Source organism: Poecilia mexicana, unplaced genomic scaffold (assembly GCF_051168715.1).
Source record: "Poecilia mexicana isolate PSO_F unplaced genomic scaffold, ASM5116871v1 scaffold_5, whole genome shotgun sequence".
Taxonomy (NCBI): Eukaryota; Metazoa; Chordata; class Actinopteri; order Cyprinodontiformes; family Poeciliidae; genus Poecilia; species Poecilia mexicana.
The window spans coordinates 23,117,691-23,143,820 of NW_028263374.1; the positions used below are offsets into that span (position 1 = coordinate 23,117,691).

At 36.3% G+C, this 26,130-nt stretch overlaps 1 protein-coding gene across 1 annotated transcript; it reads left to right on the forward strand.

The window, feature by feature from the left end:
- The first annotated feature begins 75 nt into the window (after positions 1–75).
- LOC106931957 (serine/threonine-protein kinase 4-like) lies at positions 76–26,094 on the forward strand. Its single transcript, XM_015010366.2, has 11 exons — positions 76–595; positions 5,362–5,442; positions 6,362–6,490; positions 6,646–6,760; positions 7,328–7,492; positions 7,779–7,946; positions 8,104–8,241; positions 8,585–8,716; positions 8,808–9,003; positions 17,051–17,202; positions 22,655–26,094. Exons 1-11 carry the CDS (start codon positions 552–554, stop codon positions 22,811–22,813), a joined length of 1,479 nt encoding a protein of 492 aa, XP_014865852.1. The 5' UTR covers positions 76–551; the 3' UTR covers positions 22,814–26,094.
- Positions 26,095–26,130: the final 36 nt, after the last annotated feature.

A 26,130-nucleotide genomic window follows, 5' to 3' on the forward strand; every position in this document is an offset into this window, starting at 1 on the left:
ATCAAAGTGCTGCCAAGATTACGTATTTATTATGTAGTATTTGCACGAATATACTATACATGAGAAACCTTGCAGCTAAACTGCAGGTCTAGATGTAAATGTTTTATGTGTAACTGTTGCCCCCTGTTGTTGAAACTTTGCATTGCACTCTTTGTTTGCGCCGCCTTCGCCTTCCTGTCCACTCCTCTCAGCACTTCCTGGTTTTCTCAGGTGGATGTTAGAGCGGCTGCCAAACAAGTCTAAAGTTGCCTAGGGACAAGGAAAGGATGTACCTAGCGGCGAGGATACCACAGCCTGACTAAACGTTTTGTATCGTGTGAGCCCAGCCTTACAGAATGGTAAAGCAACGCGGTGTTTTTTACGGCAACCGAGCAGCAGCGGGAGGATCGTCACCCGGGACGCTGCTGTGAAACGGCGCGTTAGCTGCCGCCGCTAGCAGATTAGCAGACGGCGACCTGCTACTGCTAGCATCTACTTGACGTTGACCAGCTCGGTTCAAGTTTGACTCCAGACCTGAATCAGAAGAGTCCGAGGAAACTGGAGGAGGCAACATGGAGAACAAGGAGAAAGTGCAGATGAGGCATAACCCTCGCAGGTAAAGCCAATAATAACAGCTTAAACATATGGCGTATCTATGATTTTTATTTTTCTAAGCGTTAGCCTGGTGTTATGCTGAAGTTATGAGCTGGGTCAGATATCAATTGCCAAATACCCACCCACAGACACTTGGTGAGTAAGTTGTATTTCATAATGTAAAATGAAAAATTTCAGCTCCTTTAGGACTTGGTGTAATATCGAAAAACATATTTTTTGTTTTTAGTTCAAATTTTCTGGTGCATTTATAATTGCTCAGTTGTCCTCTATACAAAAATTCATTGATTTAAATCACTATTCCTTTGGTATTTTTCTACCAGCCTGGCCATGAGCTGCTGTTGATTTTTTTTATTTTATTTAATTTCAATTCTCTGATTAGTTTTCTGTTTAGAAAATAGACTGACAAATTTAAACGAGCCAATAATTATAATTGTATTATTTTGTCACATAAAGAAGAGTTGTAGAATTTTTCATTTTCTCATTTTAATCGGGAAGATATTCACAGTACTCTGCTTGAACTGGCTTAGGAACCTTGTTATGATCTTTGTCTTAAATCTCAGAGCTTGCTGCTATCAGAAGCCCTTTAATCCAGTTTAATCACCTAACTCTATTTGGATCTTTTCCTAGCTGCCTTAATCCACACTGGTTTAAGAGAAATAATTTATTTGCTCTGTAATTTGAAACTTGATGTGAGAAATCTAGTGCATGTCAGGCATAAGATAACATATAACTGGTTTTGTGGCAGGAAATGGGGCCAGCAGGTGCTGTTTATTTATATAGAGGGTTAAAGTTTGTCATCTCTGCTGGTTTTGAATCCCTGTTGGGACTTAATTTTTTGTTACACTTTTTAAATACTGCTTCTTCTATTAACTCTTATGCCACTCTTGCCTCTAACTTCCAGAGTTTTACAAACCATACCATTAAACAATCCCACAAACTTTAAGAGGTTGACCAGTTCTGTGCTTAAGAGAAAATCTTGTTTTAGACAAGTCCTTGCTCCAACTAACAACAGATGTAATCATCTCCTCAGCATAGATGCACTTTCTCACCACCCATTTATTTGACTCAGGTGTATTAAAGCACAGAAAAGCCTCAGACATGAGGAACATCAACACTGGAGGAATGGGACATCTCATTCTGACTCTAGATAGTCTTCTGTCATTATTCCATATTTTAAATATTTAGAAATGAAATGTTGACTACCATCAGGATAATTATTGTATCTTATGTGCTGCTGTAATGCATGATCTGGTAACTCTTTTTTACTGTATAATTTTTAATTGCTTTGGATTGGGGCTCTCAGATTATCATCTGGAGTCCTGCTTGTGCTCCAACTGGATTATATCTGCTAGCAGCATTGGAGCTTTGCCACTGCTTCCTCTCAGACTTAACTGTTTTTAGCTACTATAGCTGAACTGTTGTTAGGCATATTAGTTCAGGTATCTGAATAAGACATATTTACATATTTTGTAAATATGTTACCATGCAACTTCATTTTGGAAATCCAATTTTTAAAAATGTTGACCTGTTTAAATGTGCACAACTTACAAACCTTTAGTTTGTATCAGTAGATCTTTGGTTTCATTGTTTTCAGTGATGTCACTGTGAAAAAGAGATGGTATTTGCTGTTGCAGCTTCCTTCACATGTGACAGACTAACTGTGCTCAGATTATTTCTCAAGACTGAACTATATGAAGCGGCTAATAATCCAGCTGAAATTTTCCAAAGCTAAGTTTATAAGCTGATGAACAACTTTCATCCACTTAAATAGTTGTAGTCACATTTATTAGCCAAACTGAGCCACGCTTAGTTATTACTCTGTTATTTGTAGTTGGCCTGGTTGATATTTCCTCTTTTCACCAGCTGACCCTGGCAGGCTTATGCTGCTGTTACCCAAATAGTATTGCTGTTAATATAAATATTGTGCAACCAACCTATTAGCATGATCAGAAGATTAACAACTGAGTCAGTGTGTGAACATAGCTGTTAATCTGTATTGTTTGCTGCCTGTGTGTGCATGTGGGTTGGTGGTTTTGGTTCTGTTGGCCTGTCTGGTACTTTTGCCACTGGTATGGTCACATGAGTTTAATGGTGACTAACTGACAGATACCAATAAAAATACAACTCTGGCTCCCATTTTTGAGCCTCCTAGGAATGCAAATGTCTCAGTGAGCAGCTCAGATTTGCAGAAAAGTGTCTTTGTAGTTTGAAGCAGAAGTCAGTCTCCTTTACTTGATCTCCCTTAACGTTTATTTATAAAAGCATTCAGTATTATTAGAAGTTAACAGACCCAAAAACAAGACCCTTATGGGTTCAGAGTATTCCACCCTAGGGTTAGAAATAATGTTAAGCTAATGTTATTCCTTTAAAAACTATCTTGATACAAGCAGCAGACTAACAGGGTTTATGCAGTTTCTGTTTGCGTTTTTATGCTACTCAGCAGTGTTTAAACCAAGGCGGTGACTTTTGACAAAACTGTGTGGAGCTGGAGTGTTCCTTTCTTTTAACAACTCACCATTTTTGTTGATGCATTAATTTGTTTAGAACAGGAACCAATTTTTAGCTTAGTTTGCTGAGTGTGTTTGACAGTAGGAACTGAGGAGTTCCTATTCTGCTCACTTATCAGGATGATGCCCGTAAAAACCCGCAGCTCTCTTGTTATCAAGTCCCCTCCGTCATCAGCTGTTTCCTCATCCAGTCAATGCAAGAGTGGCGTTGGAAGTAACACGTTTTACATGTATTAGCTTGAAGTTTGTGAAGTTATTCAGCAATTATGAGTCTGTTTGACAAGAGTAAACAAGAACTAGAAAAATCTAATTGTAAAGCTAAATAGCAATTGCAGTCTCCAGTTTGCACAAAATGTTTGACAAAACAATAATCAAAAAAATACTTGCTTAAAGTGTTTGATTTATTATATTCCTGATGTAATAGTGCAGGATCTGCACCAGTGCATATGAATGTTTTACCTTAAAAAGCAACATTGATTGTTGGACTAAAAGACTTTATGCCTGATTGACATTATGGGATGTCATTTTTCACAATGTCAATGATTAAGTTTGCCAGGGTTCTAAATTTCAGAATGTTATACATGTTAAAAGGTCCAGGGGAGCCACAGGGTTCAGTGGTGGAGCAGATGCTCCATATGCAGAAGCTCCAGTCTTCTATGCATTCGTCCTCAGTTCGGTCCTAGGCCCCCGGCCATCTGCTGCTTCTCTTCCCTTTCTCTCCCAGCCACTGGAGAAACAAAACCTTTAAAAATATCACCTGTCCAGAACCCCCATTCTAGGTGTCAGGTTTCGTCTTAAATGCTCAAGTTAGTGTTTCCATCCACTTTTTGTTCTGGATTAACTCATTTGCGCTGTGAATTGTAGTTCATGAAGTGTTTATTATGCTGGGATAGAACTACAAGGCCCATAATTCAGGGCACTATGAACCACATTGGGAGGATTTTATTACCAGATATTTAGCCTTTCTCAAAATGCATAAACAAATGTTTATTGAATCCAACAGAAATCCAGTTTAAATTTAGTAGTAAAACATTTTTTCTGGTTGGTTTTTATTTGGGAGAACATGAACAAGGTGTGGCTGAAGCGGCATGGCCCATTTAGTGTTGCAGCTTTGTTTTTAGGAGGAAAATGGACATGACTGAAGAGTGAGGGGGGATGTTTTAAATGTAGAAAAATAAACATTTAGTGTCCCCTCTCTTCTCAGTGGGAGTTCACTGGGTTCGCTTGAAAAGCAGATTATGATTTTCTTGTGGGCTTCTGTTTCTCTGTTGCATTTGGCTTAGAGTTCATACAGCAGCTTGACCTCAGCCTGGAATGGGTTTCATAAAGTATGAATTATGGTGCAGAGGTTTCATAGAACAACCAAATACGTACTGAGCAATGATCTCTCTTTAATCAGAGAGTTTTGTAGCTTATGATATTTTTTTAAAAAAGGACTATTTTGGAACAAGTATAAAACACTGCAATTCTTCAAAAGTATACATTGATGTTTTGGTCTCACAATCTCGGTTTAGAGACTCCAAATACAGTGAAGGTTAAACTAGCAGTGGCTGATTAATCCCCAACACACCAGACTGCTGAGGCTGGTGGGATGCGTTGAGTTAAGCAGGTGGCCTAATCCGCCCACATCAACATCACAGGAGCCCCGACTCAGCATCTTGGCACTGATTTTAATTTGATACTTCCTCCTGCCTCTCTGCTTTATCTGAAAATCGACTCGTCATAGTCTATGTCTTTGAAGTGTCCAGATCTATTTTAGTCTCTAAGCTGAGGATATTTTTATCTCGGATAAAGAGTTTTCAGAAATCTGCCAGAAGGACAACTGAATCTTTATTTAACTTTGATTGCGCTTATAATGATTTCTTGAGCATTGATAGTTTTCTTGGAGATGTGAAGCACCAAATTAGCTTTATTTTCTGCAACTCTCCTCTGAAGGTCTTTAGTTTGAAAATGTCTGATTTCTGAGTTAAGCAGATTCTTGACCATAGATTCGGAAACATTTCTGTTTTTGTTGGGTAGCAACTAAAATTTAAAAGAATGACAATTTTTTTTTTATTTAGAGATATCTGTGGCAACTTGGATTTCTGATTCTTTAACACTGTTTTTATCTTGTATTTTAGGACTAAGAGGAACAATTTACCAATATTGTATTGCCATACTGAAGGCATTCCCCAGTTGCTGCCCTGCTTTGATTGTTTGGCTCTAACCTCCCAGCAGCAGCAGCTCTTCACCAGCATCTATCTCCCACTTGTCCTTACAGACAGCTGAAGAAGTTGAGTGAGGACAGTCTCACCAAGCAGCCTGAGGAAGTCTTTGATGTCCTAGAGAAGCTGGGTGAAGGGTGAGTCACATAGTAAGATGATAACTGATTACACAGGCCTGATAAATGATACTGTCTGGATGCCTAAATCTGCCTGCATTTAAAAGGGATCTAAGGTCTTCTGGCAATCTGCTTTGGTTTCCTTTTTTCCTTTTATACTTTCTCTGTTAGTCACGCCATCCCCCTTGAGGTCTGTCAGTGTTTCTGCCTCATTTATTTCTCCCTCCTCGTTTGCCAGAAAGCTCCTCCCTTCTGTTGTGCTTGTCAGTCTAAACAGCGCCTCTTCATATCCTGTTTCTCAACGCTCTTCCTGTTTTCAGCTGATCAACGCCATTTATGCATGTGTCACAACTGATGCCAGTCGTGTCATCAGGGTGGGGCAGAAGTGAATGAATCTCCACGGAATCCAGTTTTTATTTAGCGTCCCGTTTCCTCATATCTTTTAATAAATCAATCATTAATAGCACCGGTGTTGAGGTGACTTAGGTTCATCTGGGGTGTGTTTGTGCTTTTGCTTATTTTCCATCAGTTAAGAAGGTGACAAAAAAGACAACGAAAACACCCATGTTTGAAGCGATGTGGAAAATAATGCAGTTCAGCCGGGTCCTTGAAAGTGACAGATGTTGACAACTGATAGTTTAGTTCCTCCTACCTAAAAGGCAAAGCACAGCAAAAATTTAGCAGCAGAACACACTAATAAACACAAAAATGTCTGTACTGACCGATGCCTTTAGCTGCTCTAAATGCCATGACAACTTTTTCTAAACCAAATTCGGAGGTTTTCATATTAAAAAAGATAGAGGGATTAATCAGATTGTATCATCTGATGTTGTGATTTGAAAGTGTCGTTTACTGCCTGAGAATATGGGTTTACTTGTCCAGCTAGTTATTTAAAGGTCTTTACAGATAAGAGCAACAAAGGAAATGTCTTTGTTTGCAGGTCGTATGGTTGTGTATTTAAGGCCAACCACAAAGAAACAGGAGAGATTGTAGCCATCAAACAAGTTCCTGTAGAGTCTGATCTTCAGGAGATCCTCAAAGAAATCACCATCATGCAGCAATGCAACAGGTACGCATACAATGGATTGTGTGTTTCACTGAATTAGTAACAGCATCACCTCTGTGACGTAGAGATACTTAATGAGATGTCCTGTTTAGATAAAACACTTAGATGATAGTCTGTACGTATAAACAAAAGTCTGACAGCCACATTTCTGTGTTCAGTCCCCATGTGGTGCGGTACTACGGCAGCTACTTCAAAAACCGTGACTTGTGGATCGTCATGGAATATTGTGGTGGTGGATCAGTGTCTGACATCGTCCGAATACGTAACAAGACGGTAATGTAACACTGGACCGTTCACGCATACACACACACAAACACACACGCCTGGGTTTTCTTTGTGCAACGAAAAGTGGGCAGTAGTCTGCATCAAGTATCGGAGAGTAAAGAATGGATGTTTCACGCTGTTAGGATTTTAATGACTTAATTTAGAAAGATTTTTTTTATCTCCTCAGAAGCCCATTTTAATATTTAAAGGGACGGTATTATATACTGTATTTTCCAGGTACATAATCAGTTGTTGTAAAAATGTATATGTTGCATAATTTGAGCTAGTTAAAGCAAAATTGATGTCACTTAAGGAGTTTTGGGTGTAACATATTTACAGATAAAAATGATTTTTAATCATAAATGAAAAGTAATTTTCATGTATTATAGAGTTTTGGCTTAGATACTGCCCTCTCTGTTTTCTTTTAGCAATTTTTTTGAGTCTGTATATATCAGTTAAAAATTAATCAATTACTAAATTAGTTGACAATAATTAATTCATCACAATTAATCTAATTGTTTCAGGCCTGCTTGTAATCACTCTTTCTTTGTGTGTGTGTGTGTTTATGCTTTATAGCTAACAGAAGATGAGATTGCCACTGTCCTCCATTCAACTTTGAAGGGTCTGGAGTATCTTCATTTCATGAGGAAAATCCACAGAGACATCAAAGCAGGCAACATCCTGCTGAACACAGAAGGTCAAGCCAAACTGGCTGACTTTGGAGTTGCTGGACAGCTAACCGTAAGCAGAAGCCCAAAATCATAATCAAATTAATCATATATTTAACATTTGTTGAAAAAATTAAGAAAATTAGACAAAATAAAAAATAAGTTGTTTAAATAAAAAAAGCTTGTAGGGTTAGGGCAATAGTGTGTAGTTTAAAACTATATGATATGTAATTAGACATAATGTATTTGGACATCATAGGTGATTATGATTCTTGCTCTGATGTCACTGAACTTATTTAAATAATGTATTATTTTAATTTTACTGTAAATCTTTTCTATCTTGTTTTTGTCCTCCATAGGACACCATGGCAAAGCGAAACACAGTCATCGGCACGCCGTTCTGGATGGCTCCAGAGGTCATACAGGAGATTGGCTACAACTGTGTGGCTGACATCTGGTCATTGGGAATTACAGCCATAGAGATGGCTGAAGGCAAACCGCCCTATGCTGACATTCACCCAATGAGGGTGAGGATCCGTTGGTTTTCTAAATGTGAAGGAGGAAAAAGTTTAAACCTACAGTAATAATTGGAACACAGGCATTTTTTAATATTTATTTTGCATTTGAACTTAGCATGAGGCTTTGAATAGATTTCTTAATACCTAACAGTCTTTCTTCTTTCAGGCCATCTTCATGATTCCCACCAATCCCCCACCAACGTTTCGAAATCCAGATCAGTGGTCACCAGGTTTTCTAGACTTTATCAAAAAATGTTTGGTAAAAAACCCTGAAAACCGGGCAACAGCAACACAGCTGTTACAGGTAAAGTTATCTACTAATTGTTGCAGCATTCTAGGATCTGATGAAGTTATCCAAAGATATTGCATTGCTCATTAGCAGTGATAATTTTCTTTCTGTTAAGTCATCTTGAAGTGGCTTAGTGAAATATGTTCAACCACTTTAGTTGCCCATATAATTTTGTATTTAACTTTTTGTAAATATTTTGTTTTGTGTAATCATGAATGTTTTCGTTAAACATCTTTAAGATTAAAAACAATGTATTTTTGCGTTCTACAATGACAGTAAGTTCCTCCTATCCTTCAGGAAAACAAGCATTGGATGAATTTCAGACTTAATTATATGTTTTCGTTTTCATTCCCCACAGCATCCTTTTATCAAATCAGCCAAACCCAATTCCGTCCTAAGAGCCTTGATACAAGATGCCATGGAGATCAAACTAAAGAGACAAGAGGAGGCGGAACAGAGAGAACAAGACGCTGAAGACGATAACAATTCGGTACAAGCTTTGGAAGAACTGGACTCTTTCTGTTTTTGCTTGATGGTTCTTTTAAATGCAGTAAAATGAACGTAGTTCCTGTTTATTTCAGGATGAGGATGAGGTTGACCAGGGGACAATGGTTCGGGCCGGAACAGGTGATTCTGGGACCATCCGGGCGGCTGGTTCTTTAGGAGGATCGCTTAGCGGTACAATGATCGAACACGAGGACACAGGAACCATGCAGTCGCAGCTTGGCACCATGGTCATCAACTCTGATGATGAGGAAGAGGCCGGTACCATGAAAAGTAAGTTTCTCTAAGCAAGTTGTACTAACATACTTAAAATAGTTTTATTTGGGTTCACCGTTAATTTAAAAAAAAAAAAAGTTAGCATTTTTTGGAAATAATTTAAATTATACCATAATTTCATCAGTTAATCTAATCAAGAAATAAGGCAAAAAAATAAAATTATTTGAAATTTTTTCTTAAATCACCACATATTCACGTTCATAGATATTCTCTACCATAGAGATAGGAGTCCCTTTGCAGTAAAACTAAGGTCATTTATCCACCAGGGGGCGTAAAGTGCCCATGAACATTTTCCCAGTTGCTACTCTTCTTACAGGTAATTGGTCTATTATTGACATTTGCCACAAGATAATCTAATTACTTCTAAAAATGTTGGTTATGTTTTATTCACAAGGAAATGGTTTCCAGAATGATAATGATCCTGAAGGTTACTGTACTCTGTACTAGAGCTTTAGTGCTTTTTAGTTGTTAACGTTGTTTTTTTAAGTGCTTCTTTTTTTATTTTACTAACTATAAAAACATGTTTTCTCTGGAACCTGAACCTTCATTTTTTTTGTTAACTTTTACTATTCCAGTCAGACTTTAACAAAGTTAGTTAAACACAAGAATATTGCATTCCAGCCTTTAAATTATCAATTTTCTTTTTATCCTAACATGTTCCGCCTGGATTACTGTATTTGGAGTCTGCGGTGTGGGAGTGGGAAGCATTAGATCTCTTGGGTACTTTTGGCAAGGAGGCTTTATAAGAGTTGCATTCTGTTTGTGTGTGCTGGGAGCTTGTGGGTGGACTTTTCATTTGTTTTTATAGGCATAAAATTAACCCCAATGAGAGCATTGCACATGTGAATGTGTGCAGTTTGACTAACCTTGACAGCAGCAATGCACGATGTTGTCTTAAAAGCTCAGGTGTAAAGAAAAAAAAAACACAAGTTATTGTAGAACTTAATGCTGTAATACAACAACCTCCTACACTACGTCCAATGAGACTTTTTTTTTTTTATAATCCAGAGAAGCTTTGTAGCACTTACCATCATAAACAGAAATGTGCTTCATTTAGGTGAGTTGCAGAACCCCTCAGAAATGTTCAGAGGTGTGATGAGTAGACAAACCTACCTCTCTAAAAATATTAATGAAGTCGGCTTTGACATCAGGACACGCATTATAGTCATGGTTAATGTGATTACAAAAAACAAAAATATTTTATAAGAATTTCTATCAGAGTTCCTATGCAGTCTTAAAGGCATTGAATTTTATTTCAGTACATTACTGAAATGGATATATGTAAAAAATTAAATGGAATATATTCAAAGACATTTGTATTCCAAGAGCTAATTCCTTGTTGTATTGTTTAAAAGTTTTGCCCTTTTTTCTCACTTGTGCTTTTATTTTTTTCTCCTTATTTAAAACAGATTTTTACAAAGTAAGTTTAATGAATTTAAACGCTATTACATATTCTTGCCCTTTTACAGGGACTCGTCTAATTTAATACAGGTCTATTAAATTAATGACAGCAGTGTCACACTTGGTGAAACAGGCACTACCTGAGAATAACTGATGTGTATGAAGTGGTTGTGAAAACATCAGTTTATAATTTATCAGTATTGCTGCTCGACCATGAAGACAGAATGGAAAGCATGGTGGTGGTAGCATCATCCTCTGGGGCTTCTTCTCAGCTGATGTCCCTGAAAGGCTTGTAAAGATGATCACAGAAAAATATGACCAAATCCTAGAGGATAAACATGTGCATTTCATGCTTTGTCCCCAAGCAAACTGGCAGTCAACGCTTAAGCTGTTTTGTGGAGGAATGGAGAGAAAAAAAAAAAATGCAGTGTTCACAGGTGCAAAGTTGCTTGGGACATATCTACACCAAGTACTTTAACACAAACCAGAAATGGTGAATATTCTTGCTGTCATTTAGTTATTTTTATATTCTTTATTAATGGATATTACTTTGTCAAAGTCTCTTTTATTCCTGTTTTATTTTGCACATTTTTTTTCCAAAAACCAAGTTATTACATCAATATAATTTATTATCCAAGTGGTGGAGAGTTTTTATAGGCACATAATACACGCTACTGATGCAAGACATTTTAGAAACAGTCATTTATGAGACCCAAATGTCAGTCCATTAAACACATGCCCATGTTTATTAAGGATTACCTCATCGAGGTTTCATGAACAATGACAAATCTTGAACTCACGCAAGCTCTACACACACACGCACACACACCAGCTTCTCCAATCTGATTTCTTACCATTGCGTTAGTATGGATCCCTTCTACTTGCACTTTAAGCTGCATTAACACAGGAACATCTAGGAAACCATCCATCCTTGGATGGATGGATCTAGAAAATCATAATTACATTAAAAGGCTACATGCTGCCGTTGTTTTACTGTGTACATCTCTCTTTTTTGTGTCTGCAATCAAGGATGTTTCTTTATTTTATTTGTGTTAATGTTGTGTGTGCATTTGTCTCTGCCTGTTCACCAAACTAATGACTCTGATTTGATGGTGCCGGGCCCCGGAGGTTTTAGAGGATTAGATCAGAGATCGATTTTCCCCTAATAGTACTAAAAATAAAAAGCCTTTTTATTTATACTGATTAGCTATTAACCCTCAGACTGATTCATAAAAAGTGTTTTGCCTCGTCATCCTCTAGGCTTGCTGCAAACCAGATTACCTCAAAATTAATTCCTAAAATCTGACATTCTTTTTTTTTCAAACTCAATAATTTTACGTTTTCATTAAGAAGAATAATAGCCAAGCAAACCCCAAAGGTGCTATTTTAGGTGCTTTATGCTTTATAGTTTCAATTTAAATCTGTTTAAATACAAAATAATTTATTTAAATTAATTTTTTAGTTCAGTTTAGTGAAACTACAATTTAATCTAGTATACCCAGTTACATAAATGGACTTTATTCAATTTGACTCTAATCCGTCACAAATAATTGGATCAGTCTTCTGTTTCTTTTTCATTTGCATCGGTCTCTCGAAAAGAGAATTAAATGGAGACAAATGATTTGCTGTGGCAGCCTTCAATGGAAATGCTGAAAGAGATCAATCTGTTGAAGACATGTACATTCACTATCTTGTTTTATGTCAAGACAAATGGCAATTGTGTAGCACAAGGCTAAATTGTATCTTAAAGCAGAAAAGTCATCTGTGATTTGTATTTTCATTTCAAATCTAAATCACAAGCCAGTGTAATCAACAAAAATCATTTTGTCTCAGTCAGCTTTCTAAGTATTGTCTTAATTTTAAGTAAAAAAAACAAAATGTATTTTCAAGTTTAGTGTAGCTGTTATACTTTCATGGCATTAGCATTGCTAAATATTTTTCTTTTTTTCATAATCAAGATGGGCTCAAGCAAAAAGTCATTCCTGTATTTATATTCCTGTTATACAACGAATGTTGTAATACAGAGACATTTTTTCCCCCAACTGGAGACCGAAAAGTTCAAGCAAAGTTTTGTAAAATTTTGGGATTAAAGGAATCAATGTCTTCCTTACAACAAAGCTCCCCTAAAATGTCTGTTTGCTTCCCAAATTTAATTCTGGTCTCAGACTTTTGTGGTTATTGGGAAAAGTATATTTCTTACAGATGCACCAATATGAAAATTTGGGTTAATATCAATATCCAACATTATATTTGCTATGGCAAAACATAAATATTTACCAGTATTACTCATATATTATATGTATATATTCCCCCACTCTTTTAACACCATTGTAAAAGAAAAATGAAAATAAAACCACAATCATGCACTACATCACTATCACATGCCCAAATAAATAAAGTCCCCCCCCCTTCAGGACGCGCACATAAACGACAACAAGATGGACATAAACATCGGTTAACAATTTTACTTATTGCTCCGATATCAGTATGTTGTTAAATGATGAACATTGAACAATACTGATGTTATTGCTGTTGTGGTACATCCAAAATGTTTCATCTTCAAATTGAAATTTGGATAGACGTTGTTTTTAGAATTATTCTTGGCTCATTCTGGCCTCATTCAAGCCCAATGCAACATGTGCTTTACATCAACATTTTGGACACAGTTTGTTTCCAGGGCACTCAAAACAATTTTCATAGAACATTTTTTTAAGAAATATATGTTAAGTTATTATCATTTACTTACTATTACTATGGTTTTCTTACCATACAATTCTTAAATGTATGTAAAACAGCCTCTACAACTTTTATGAATGTTCTTGCACAGAAACTGGTAAACACAAACTCCACAGTTAACTCAGTTGTTGCTGAAAATAACCCTGCCAATGCACCATGCAGGGGTTCTCATTAAAACGACTGTAAAGCATTTTATGCTTCTCATCTCCAACAACTCCATGAAAGTTTAATGGGGTTAAATAAAAAGGTTAGAATGGACGATAGCAAAGTTTTCTATGGCTCTTATCTTGAAATGTTTCATTAAATGCTCTGAGGTAATTACAGTAGATGATGAACTTATTTTATAACGGCATGAAAGATGGACGAGTTTAGGGGTTTCTTTTATGTACAATAAAAGTGATCCATGTTGACATACTGTAACTATTGTGTCAGAAAAGGCTCAACAAACGAGCAGAAAGAGGGAAAAGTTATTTTGCTGGTTTGGCACAGCATTGTGCCAGTCTTTGAAAACCATGATTGCTCTAAATCACTTTGATTCTGCACCATTTTCTCAACAGAGTTCTTCAGTCATTTTGATGTTTTTGCTAGAGGAATCTTCTCCTTATGTCTCCACTGTTCCAAGTTTTCCTCACAGTATCAGTAATAAGACCCAAACTTCTTTGTAAAACTTTAAAAGGAAAGGATGCATTTAATACCGCTCACTAATTTGCTTCCCTCCACATTCAGTTGGCACAGAGAGGCAACAAAGCACAGCAGGTCACACTTTATAGGGCTATGAAGCTGCGACTGAAAATATTTTGGACCAGTCAGATAATTGCTGAAGTTACCAAACAGCAGCAGATGGTGAACTAAAGTTAAAAAGATATTAGATCATATTTTTTTTACTGGGCTGACCTTCAGTTATCTGATTGTTTTAGGTGGGTGGGTGGCATCTTCATATTGGGAAAACTATGGAAAGCTTCCTTAACTTAGGACTTTTTTAAGCTCAGTGTCTGAGAATAAGTGAGAGAAGCTCTTGTCAGACAGCACAAGACCTCAGATGTTTTTTTGTTTTATATCCACATGAAAAACAGGCTTTGGATATATTTGGCAATAATATTGACTTTGTTCTGTTATATATTGAGCTGCTGTTATTAGTTCCTGACAGAACTGAGGATTTACAATTTTATAAAGCAGCAAAAGTTTAAAGAAATTTTAAATTATGCCAATTTAAATGCACTTTTGGTAGTCTCTTCTAGAATATTAGAGTTCCTCACCAATGGCTTTACAAATTAATTGCTGACATATGCATAAAATGTTACAATACCTGTTTCAGCAAGTTGCAATAAGTAGACATAGCCCCTTACAGGTCAATCTCCTTTTTTGTTTTGTTCATGTGGTTTCTAGGGTTTTAGGGGATGCATTTGATTTTGTTCCAAAATAAAGTTTTAATTTTGTCTTGAATGTTTCATAAATCTTTGTAGTGTTGGTTTGCACACCTGAGTTTAGATTACATTAAGATTAATCATATACTGTATATGGTCTTTTTTATTTCAGCTGTGTATGGTGACTCTTTGATATTTCTATCACTTTGAAAATAGTTGTTCAAATGGTGATCTTTCACATATATTTTAAGGATTGCTTTTAGTGTAATAAAAGAATCTTTGCAACATTGTTTTCTGATCACACATATTCAGTAGACACATTTTAAAAGCACCAGGTTGCTTAGTTGTATTTGTACTGTGAATATTTATTTAATACATTTAAATTAGACTTGACTGTCACTGTGTGATAAAGGACTGGCATTTCCCATAATGATAAAGTGCAACCTGGAGTAAACAAGAGATTCTTCAGAATTTATTTTAGATTCAATCAGCAGAATGCCTCGATGTATAATTGTTAGTCTTGTAGTTAAAAGCTGAGCATCTTTCTGGGCCATGAGTTAGTTGAGTGTTGAATCATTAAAATGACTGAATTAAGATTATGGCTTTCAAAGCACTAATTTTCCATTTCTTTAATTGCATTATTGATCACAAATCTGGTTAAATGCACATTCAAACTACCTGCAATTGCGAGTTTTTATGTTTACCTGTTCTTCCCAGTGGGATAATTCTATGTTGAAAGGTTCATAATAAATCATGCTTTTGTGAAATTAAATATTTAATTAAGTCAAAAGGATTTCCAATGAAAACTCCAAATTAGTTTTCACACCATTGTGGCTGTTGTTTCTTTCTGATGATTGCAGGCTGTGGGAGTTTTCCCTCGATAACACCACAGCTTATTAAAGCCATGAATCCAACTCTGAACTACACTCACTGATTTGCTCCACTGGTGCACTCACATGAGTAAAATTTGTGACACACAGTTAGTGTAGCTGTTTCAACTCCCATACAACCACAGAAACTTGTATAGATGCATCCGTGTTGGTTAATGTATTCTACAACGCATGATTACATGGGATTCCTCCCATTTTTAACCCATTTGCACACTTTTATGCAAGTTCAAATCAAATTTTATTGACATTTACACTTATTCAGACTTATTTTTCTCCCCACATAAGTGTGGTTTTTTTGTTTGTTTTGTTTTTTGCTTCCATCTTATAGTTACTTTTTTGGAGAAAAAAAAATAATGCATTGCTTTAAAATCCACACATCACCACAATATGTACAACCTACAGGCATTAAAATCGGCACCAATCAATGTTGGCCATTATTTAACATATTGATATTATCAAGCAATGTTCCGTCTTCGTTTTTGTTTGTTTTTGTTCACAACTATTCAGTTGCTATGTGTGTGTTGCAAAAATTAGGTTATTAATAATAGAATGTTATAACTGGCTGGCTTTTCTATCCTGCAGTTCAATCATGGACATACTATGGACACCTTGTTGTAGGATTTATTAGTTTTATCTGGTTCACACTGACAGGATGTTTTTTTTTTTTTTTATTGAAGCAGTGATTTGTTTGTTCAACATAATTGTTGTTTTTAAGACTTAAAGGTTTGGTTTTTCCCCACATTATCACATTTGTCGTGATACTTTATGGTTCAGTTTATTGCTGCTTTAATAATTTAGCATCTAATTGATCCCTGTGAAGGTAAATTGTCGTAAGTAGGAGCATTAATGCTGGCTTGGTGAGCAGTAACCTGCAGCAGTTCCCTTTATCAAGGGATTAGGGGAATTGCATACAAGAGTTATGCATGCACTTAAAAGTATCAAAACTGTGAGCATTGTGCTGGCCTCATTTGTACGCCGATTCCAGCTCTAGGATGTAACTGTATAGTGTTTTATTTTATGTTTTATTATTTTTGTATATCCATGAATAAGCATGTTTTTCTACATGATTGGGGCGATAAACTTGGTGAAAAGTATTAATTTAATCAAGTTTAATAACATGAGCTGACGTAGGATAATCATCCTACATTAAAAACAATACAATGTAGATAATTACTTAAGTGGATGCTATGTTCTGTGACATAGAAGTCAAATAAATCAAATAGTCAAATAAATTGTTTTATAACAGAAACATTGCTATAATCATTAAGATTTAAAAATAATTATTGGAGCAGAGTGAGAGTCTCATAATCATTCTGTTTATGAGACAATACAGGAAAGCATTGTCTTATCTCACTGCATCCAGATATCCCAAATTCACCTACTGTTAAATCCACTCTTACTTCACAACAATGTGATTTTTTATTATTATTATTTTGCCTTGTTCAGCAATAGTAACCACATCTTATGAATGAATTAGCATCTGAGCTTTAAGTTTGAATCAAATCCTCTTAAACCAGTTCTGTTGCCTAATGTAACCTTTTTTTTTTTTTTTTCTTTCCAGATTTCCATTATGCTAATGATGCAAACCAGAAAGCATGTGTTGAATTCTGCTACACAGTTAAATAAATATTGTCTTGGTTGTGTGCCGTACAGGGAGAGACGAGACGATGCAGCCAGCCAAACCGTCCTTCCTGGAGTACTTTGAGCAGAAAGAGAAGGAGGTAAACAATCACATTGATGGAGGACGCCGTGGAGAAAACAACGCAGACAACCGCAAACTCCCTGGTGAAGGAGATCTTGAAGTGGTAAGTATGAAACCGATTCTTCAAACTGCTGAGAGAGAAGGGGGATAAGCATGGTGTTTGTTGTAACTTTATCAAGCACTCGGTGTCCTGTGGGGCAGCGGTGTTCTCCAGCTGATGGGTATCTGGTTGTGCTTTTACGACGCTGTAACTCAGTCTAGGAGGAATTCAAAAAGTGCAATCTGCTCCATTTTTGGAAGTTTTTTGCTTCCACAACTTGCTGTGTGTCTGCACTGAATTCACAAAGCATATTACACCAAATGCATATAGGAGCAAACATACCCATCAAAATGAAGGGAATTATTTTTGCATCTCAAGAAATTTGCTCAGGTTGTAATTGTCAAAAATACCAATAAATGTGCACAGGCATTCCTTTACACAATACCTCATTTAAATGTGAGCAAGCTTAATGTGCAGAGAAACATCTTTTATAAGCAGATCTACATTTCTGCCCAGTTACAGAAATAAACACATGTGCTATCTCACATTTACCACTCACCCATATGTTTGCAGATATTCCCAACAGTATTGGGAAACTTTTAAGTTACATCTGTGGTTCAGTATAGTGTGAAACATATCCTGAGGTCCAACACCAGCTGTATGTGCCTCATATCCAGTCACCCAGTACTTCGTTTGTGCTTTTGATTCTAGACTTTAAACCGAACATCTGCTTCAGCGCTCATTAACTCGTTCTGCCTTTGGATGGCCTCTCACTGGGTCCAATTAATGAAAGCAATATGTTGGAGTTAATCTGATTAAGACTGCAAATAAATTTACTACAATACAAACAGCAGTTTCATAGAATGCCAGTTTTGTCCTGTCTTAGAGAAATGTTCACATTTTAATTACAGTATCACATCCTGTTGGTGTTTTCTCTGGCACCAGACAAAGCAAACAGCTTTAGGCTTACTCCGTGCTTAGAGATTCAATACAACTTTGGATGGCAGGAGGATGCATTAGATTGTAAAGCTGCTGTGACTCATTACTCTTTTCTGCAAAATGTAAACAAATGTTGAATAATCTATTTGCCACACATGTAAGGAATATAATGTGAATATTGTTTTATTATTGTATAAACAAAGCATCTGTCAGATACTCTTTGCATTAAGTAGGAAATCGTCCCAATAATTTATAGACATTTTTATTATACTTTGTATCTTATAAACAACTTACTGTCCCATGAAAAAAATATATATGTAGTTGGCATTGGGAAAAAATCAGAGGACCTAACATTTTTTCACAAATTTTTTACAAACATTCCTGACAGCTTCTTAATTTTTATCAGCTGTGTGATCCATGCTAGTTCACAATCTCCACTTCTTATGTATCACAGCCAGGCGTAATGTCAGCATCTGACAAAATTACGCTTTACGGATCCTAGTTGATTCGCTCCAAATCGGTATGGAAATACTCTTAATTCATATTTTTTATTTTCTTTTTTTTCTTTTATTCTGGAACATTTTAAAAGTTCATTCAAAATTCATGACATTTGGATGGAAACACTGAATGTATTTCAGAGTTATGAATGCCTCTTCAGAAGTTACATTACTGTGAAAATACAGGTGGTGTTTGTCTTGCTCAGAGACATTTACACAGAGCAAGCAGCTGCTACTGGAATTAAATATTAAATACATGACCTTTAACTATAGGATGGTTTCTCTAACCAGATCACAGAGCTGCCATTTCACCTTTAGATGTTCACCAAATGCTGTTTCTCACTCTTCCTCTGTACAGCTTTAATGAAACAATAAGTAAATATTTGTGTTTGAATTGGTTTCGTTTCAATTTCTTTGTAAACAAAGACAGGGTCACAGCAGCACAATGCTAATAAATATAGAAAACATACAGGGATATCATTTTTACAATATATAATTGTATTTTTTTTTAATGATTACAAAGAATTATGGTTTTTTTTCACTGTGCAAGGTTGGTTTTCTAAAAACAGAACAGCCATCTTTGTGCGCTGGTGTAAACATGCATGTGTGGCTTCATAATTTTTTGATGAGCTGCCGGTTTGTGTGTTGCATGTACCTCTGGAGGTTTAAGTCTCTTCTGCTTGAAGGTTTTGTTTTTGTTTCCTTTGCTGTCAGTGATGGGTAACTTGACCTAGATTTTATTTTGTTTTTCCCCGTAGATTCTCTTAAATAGATGCACTGTATCACCTACTGTCAGATTTACTGATGTTTGCACATAACACACTCTTAGTGACAGGATATTCTTACTCTCTGGCAGATGTTGTTAAACAGACCCCTGGATCAAGTTAGTATGAAACTATAATGTTGATTTTTCTTGACTGAATAAAAAATGGAAAAATACCTCAATAGATTTACTGTTTGCTATTGCTACAGAAACATCATGCATATTAACATTGTTTCATCATAAATGCTTTGAATATTGTTTTTTACTTCTCAGCGAGTTAAGTGGTTTATTACTACACAAGATTTTATTGAATCTGGAAATGTACCACTTAGACATGACCTGTTGTTACAGTCTGAAGTAAGCTTGGTCAAAATTCTTACATTATCTCTGTACTTTTGGATAAAGCCAAAAAAGTTGAACAAAAACAGACAGTATAGAAAATAAGAGGGAAAAAATGGAAATTGTCAGGTGTCACAGCAGCAAGTTGAGTAAAGTGGGAACTTCATGGATTCACACAGAGGCAAAAAATAATAATTAAAAAAAAACACTGTACAGTAAGTAAAAATGTAGAAAAAAATGAAAAATAATACTGTCCAGTTATCAAAATGACATACTTAGACTAAGCAATTTGCAGCTAAGTGTGGTAATTTTGAGAACAAATGTGCAAGGTGTGCATATAAAAAAACAGTAAAAAAAACAGGAGGAAGGATCTGTGGTATTGCTCCTTTGTGCACCTAGGATGCAGCTGTCTGTCACTGAAGCTTCATGTTTGGGATTTTAACTGGACTACCCTCTGCTCTGGATCAATGGGGGTTATTCTAGGAGAGAGTTGGCCTTTCTGATTACCTTTTCTTCTCATATTATATAATCAATTTTATTTCATCCTGATTTTAAATTTGAAAATCAAATGCAGTTAAGTCGTCTTTTATCACCTTATAATCATTGACCAGCTGCTTCTCTCTATTCTAACCAGCTGTTTGAAGTGGAAAAGTTGATCGTTCCTTTTTCATGATGTAGAGCAAACTCCTTGTCCACAGTCACTCCACCTCTACAACGGTTTTAAATCTTGGTTAAAAACTCACTTCTTCTCTTTAGGAGAACTTTGGCTTGATTTTGTGTGATTTTTGTTCACTGTGGATTTTAACTTACTGCTTTTCCAGTTTTTGTATCATGTCGTATACCTTAATAAAATTCTTAATCCTTTAAGTGTGTTATTGAACAGAGCATGTTTTTAAGTTCAAAAACAAATTAGAGAACACAGTAATCTTTACTACAGTGTTTTATAATATTTTTGTTACAAGTAGTTATTTTAGTCAACACCTTACAAAAATGGATGAAAATGATTAAATATGATCATTTCTGCAGCACCACAACTGTCGGTGTGTTAGAAGATCAAAAAGGTTTTACTGGTTGACATAAATCCTACTGGGTGAGATGTATTGTTCCATTAGACTTGCAAATGAAGGGATTAAAAAAGAAAAAACAACATCCCATAATACATTAACAGAGTTTGACAGCTTCACGTTGGCGCCGTTTTATTTCAGATTTGTCAACTTGTTTTTGTTGTTTGCAGGCTTTATTTTTTATGTAGTTGCATTATTGGTTGAAGACGGCATCATTTATTTACAGAGATATTTTTAAACCTTTTAAAACTGAATTTAGAGGTTTCTGGTTGAAAGGGCTTGCTTTATGTTTATTTGACTAATCACAATGTGTTTTGTAATAAGATGTGTAACAATAGTATATAGAACTTTACGTGCACATAATATCTGCTAAGTCTTTATGGCTCTGTTTTGGTTTTTGGTTTAGCAGCTTTAGTGATGTGACAATGCAGTACAGAATATTTGGTTTGAACATTATAACCTAAATATTTCATTAGAAGCAGATGTGGAAGAACCAGTGTCTTACTCCTTTCTGTCCTCTTTACATCTATTTTTATTCTTCAACTTACATGCCCCTCATCCCTCCACTCCCATCGCTGCTTTTTATTATTGCTCTCAAATCCGATCAACCCTTAAACGACCGTTAACAATCCATGGCAGCTTGACACTGTGATGTTCTTTAAACTTTAAACAGTCTCACTTCAAACTGGATTAAAAACATGACATTCCCAAACCCTGTATAAATCAAAAGATAAAGAACCCTGGATGTTTTCAAGGTGAAAACACAAATGAATCGCTCGCTAGGTGACGATTCATTGAGTGTACCAACACTCTGCTTTGTTTTGTCTGTATATAATTGCAGGGTTGCGCTAATAATCCTTCTGGGTTGCTCTTGGGAAATCTCATGCAGATACCAACCCTTCAGCGACAGCTACATCACAAACCTTAGTGTCGCCCAGTTGCAGAACCTTCCATTGTTTCTTCGTCGGACTTTGTGTAGTGGACTAGGACGTCAGTGTAATTTTAGCTCCATCGATCGTAGGTAATAAATAGCTTGAGGGCGATGTGCTGCTGGTAAAAGCTAAGATGGGAAACCTCCTGGGGAAAGCTAAAGAAGGCACCGTTCCCGGTCACAGACCTGCAACAGAGCAAGAGACGCCGAATTCACGGCAATAGATGCCATCTCTAAAACGGGTACACTCAGACACCATGGTGTTAGGTATGGTGTGTGAGTTGAGGAACACTCAGTCATATTAAGATTTTTTTTTCTTTTTTTTATTCATTGTTTCTTTTCTCTCTAGAAAGAAAGAAGGGAGATGTTCCGTAAATCAAACTGTTTTTTTTTTATAAGTGATCAGTCCAGAGCAGTTCTATCCAGGTTGACCTCTGTAAGTACTGCAGTGTTGATGAACCTCATCTATGGTGTCTTTAATGCAAAAATTATCAGTGAAATAGCAGATCACAAACTGTGTTTTTTATTAACTCTCTGCTTAGTGTAGAGAAATCCAACTTGGGTTAGACCAATATGAGTATTTTAGATTATAAAGCGTGTTATGAAATCCTATGTTCAATGGCAATTTGACCAAAAATCAGCCTGGATATATGATGCAGATTTCACTACACTATAAATATTGTAATAAGATTATCAGTAACAGTGAACACCTGACATTGTAGCGGCTAATCTTGTCAGCAAAGTTAGAAAAAGCAGATTATCTTGCTAAGAAGTCTTTACACTAGAAGTTGCTTCTAAATTATGAATTAGATGGAAGCATGTTTACAAGTGTTCTCTTTTAAGTAAAACAAAAACATTTATTATAATCATTTGCAACATGCCACCTGAAAATGTATTTGTTTTGAATATGTTTTGGACAGTTGCTCCCCATGAATGATGAAAAATGTGTTGCGTTGACGTAGTTTGGTCTTTCTGTGTGCAGGTCGGTACGTGGTCGGTGGAGGAGCTGCGGGTGAGGCTCGCCTCCCTGGATCCTCAGATGGAGCAGGAGATAGAGGAGATCCGCCAGCGTTACCAGGCCAAGCGGCAGCCCATCCTCGACGCTATCTCGGCCAAAAAGCGACTTCAGCAGAACTTCTGAGAAGGATCTGCAGAGCTCGTCACAGGACGAACACAACAGGATAGTTTCTCTTTTTGTTTTTAACTGCTGTTTTAACAGATGTCTCCTCCTCATGGCTGGACATGCTTTAATGCAGCTGGATGTGACATCTGGGAGGCGGTGGATCTGGTGGATCTGGAACTTGATGTCAAACAAACCTCCAGCGACAAAATGTCGGTTTGATTTGAGAGAATCCGCACTCTTACAGCTCAGTTAGTTTAAAAAAAAAAAAGACAGTTGAAGAAAGTGAGTTTTATTACAACACCTGATCTGGAGGTTTTTTTCATCTTATTTTAAGCTTGCACGCTTTTGTCTGAAGTGACAGACTTTTCTCAGACCATCCCTTTAAGTTTTTTTTTTGTTGTTGTTGTCAGTGGGTACTTGTAATGAGGGTTTGCTCTCAGCGCTGGAAAAACATTGTTGCTGCTAAATGTTTTAGTGTTTCTACCCTCAGACTGTGAAAACCAAGAAATGGATCAAATAACTTCATTTCAGCAAGGAAAAAAAAAAAAACTAGAAAGCAGAACAGAGTTTTAAATTTTCATCCAGCATACAACTGGCCTGCCTTTAGATGCAGCTTGACCAGTTTACATCTTAAAGCTTAATTTGGATACAAACCAGTTTGAGGCCTTCCCAACCAGCTGTAGCAAAATTAATGGTGAGAATTAAAACTTACAGGCCAGGTTTATTTTTATTCCTGAACGTAGTTTACTTAGTCACATAGTTAATGGAACCTCAGTTTCTTTAATTTGCTTCGTTTGTAATTTTTACCCTCAACTCTGAATGTAAAGCTGGGTTTTTGTACAATAATAGGAAAACCTGATCATTGTGTGCCTCATTACATGACTGCTTTTTCCACTAATCTGTTGCTTTAAAGAGACAAATTGCAAAAACATTACAGACAGGAGGCAGTGAGATTTTAAGGAATTTCTTTTGGTGTTTTTTCACAATATGATTCATGCCTGAATAATGTTGGTTATGTTGCCTTCTCCCTAAAGTTTTTTTTTTTTTTCCCCCAGTGCAGCTGATGCAGATTTATTATTTTTAACTTATAGGATTATGGCACAAATGTCTTTAGCTTTACGTTTTGTCCGGAATTACAGCTGCACAATTTTATGAAAGCATGCGACTGCTACGACGATGTCTTAGTATTACCCCACTTTTTCCTTCTTTTCTTTTCCATCACAGCAACGTCGGCATCGCTCTGTGATTTTCCTCACTTCAGATTTATGTTCTGTATTTTCAACTTTGTATCTGAACCGTTTGTGTTTGTCCGCTGTTGCCTTAGTAGACATTCCTTCTTTAAAGAGTGATCTAAGGATCAGTTAAGACGAGACAAACACATAAACTATTTTAAGAGTTATAAGGGTATTTAAAAGCACAGATATGGGGAATTTTCCAATGTTTACACTGCTTTTGAGCAATTTTAACTCAACAATTCTAGTTTAAATTGAATAAACATTGCACAGTAATGTCCTTGAAAGATTTATTTACACCTATTTCATTGTGGTGTTTGAAAGTATTTTCACATCATTTTGCATCACATTGAAATGTTAAATAAGTAGAAATGAAAACAGTTTTGTTTGTTTTCACCTCTTTGGTCTTCATTCGTGGCTCCTGGTAAAATTAAGTGACGAGTCACAAAACTTTATGATTGTGTTAGCGGAAAAAATGTTTTAAGGGAGTTTAATGTTGTAATAATTTTGCCTTTTTTTAACCACCAGTGCCCTTTTTAATGTTTTTTTTTGTCCCCCTGTGGTGTTTGTAATTCCAAACTAACCCTTAAAGCAACCCCAACTAGATAAGTTTATATGACAGATTTAACACAGATTTCTTTTCCTAATTCAACTTAACTTTTAAACAGCTGCCAAAGGGCCTCAGTCCAGATCTGATCCAGCTTTACTTGTAACATTCCTAAGATTCGCCAGCATGTCGTACATATCTGCTTCTCATCCAGCACAGAACAGAAATAACTAAGTAAAGGGACCGAGTATATTTTTGTTACGTAGGTTTAGCGTCGACACAGTCAGAAAGGAAGAGAACCTTTAGCAACTGTGGCAAAGTAAAACAAGCTTCTCAGGTCGTGGAAACTCCTCAGGGGTGAAAAAATAATGACGATGAGAAACTGCTGTAGCTGTTCAGAAATGCTCTGCACGGCGTCCGGAGGTACCGTATGAGAAACGTGGCCGTGTGCGGCGGCTGTGTTTTAGACTGCAGAGGAGCTCGAGTGTTTGATGACGGAGGGAATCCCTTCAACTATGCGCTGTAATTAACTGAGCTTATTCTGTGGATGCCATGGTTTTCTGTAATAAGACTCATTTTCTGTTTTTGTTACAAGCTAAAGGGATTCTTATGTTAACCAGTGGTATTTCTCTGAATGCACTGTTTTTTTTTTGTTTTTTTTTTTATGACCAGTCCTCACCTTTTTGTTAGCGACAGCACAGAAAAAGGGCAAATCCTGAATATTAATGTAGCCTTAATATTATTGACTTAGTTGGAGAATGATGGGTTCTGCTGAGCGAAGTCAAAATCACTGGAGAACAGACAGAAGGCAAAGGTTGCTGTAAAACTTGCTGCAACGTTGCAAGTTTTCTTTGTCGTCTTGTTTGAAAAGCAACAATTTAATTTTCACAACAGCGAGGAGGTCGGCTTTACCTCAGCAGGAAGCTGCAGCTCCACAACCGTAAAGAAAACTTTCTGCTAAAGTTTTCAGTAGCAGTAAACTTTTGGTCTGTGGAAAGAGAAAATTAATTTTATTAAAGCAGATTATGGGTCGTTTGTTATTTAAATTATTTACGTGTACAATTGGAATTAATTACTGTAATTTACAATGTGATCCTGCTGATGTTCTTATGTTACCACTATTCTGCTGGAATTGTTTCTTTTGCAGTTTTGTATGACTTTTCATGGACATGCAGTGTTTTTATAAACAGTTTAAACCTCATAACTAAACATTGGGGGGAAAAAGGCTAAATTGTGAATAGATGTAGGATTTATTAGAAAGTATGATGCCTCTGAAAACAGTGGCTCAGTCATTTCAAATCTGACAGATTTCTACTGAATAAATCAGGAGTTTAGAAGTTTTTTTTTTTTTTCCTTTTCGGCCTCTAAGTACAAAACAGCTTGTCTGCATGTGAGTTTACTCGTTACTGAGGTGTGTCTGCCTTAAAGTACAGCATGCAGTACAAGTCAAGCATATGTTGCTACCAGTGGTATTTGGTTTGTGTATTTTGTTTGCTTCTTCAATAAAAAAACTAACTGAACATGATTGTGTTTTTCTTTCTGCCCCTAAACAGAAA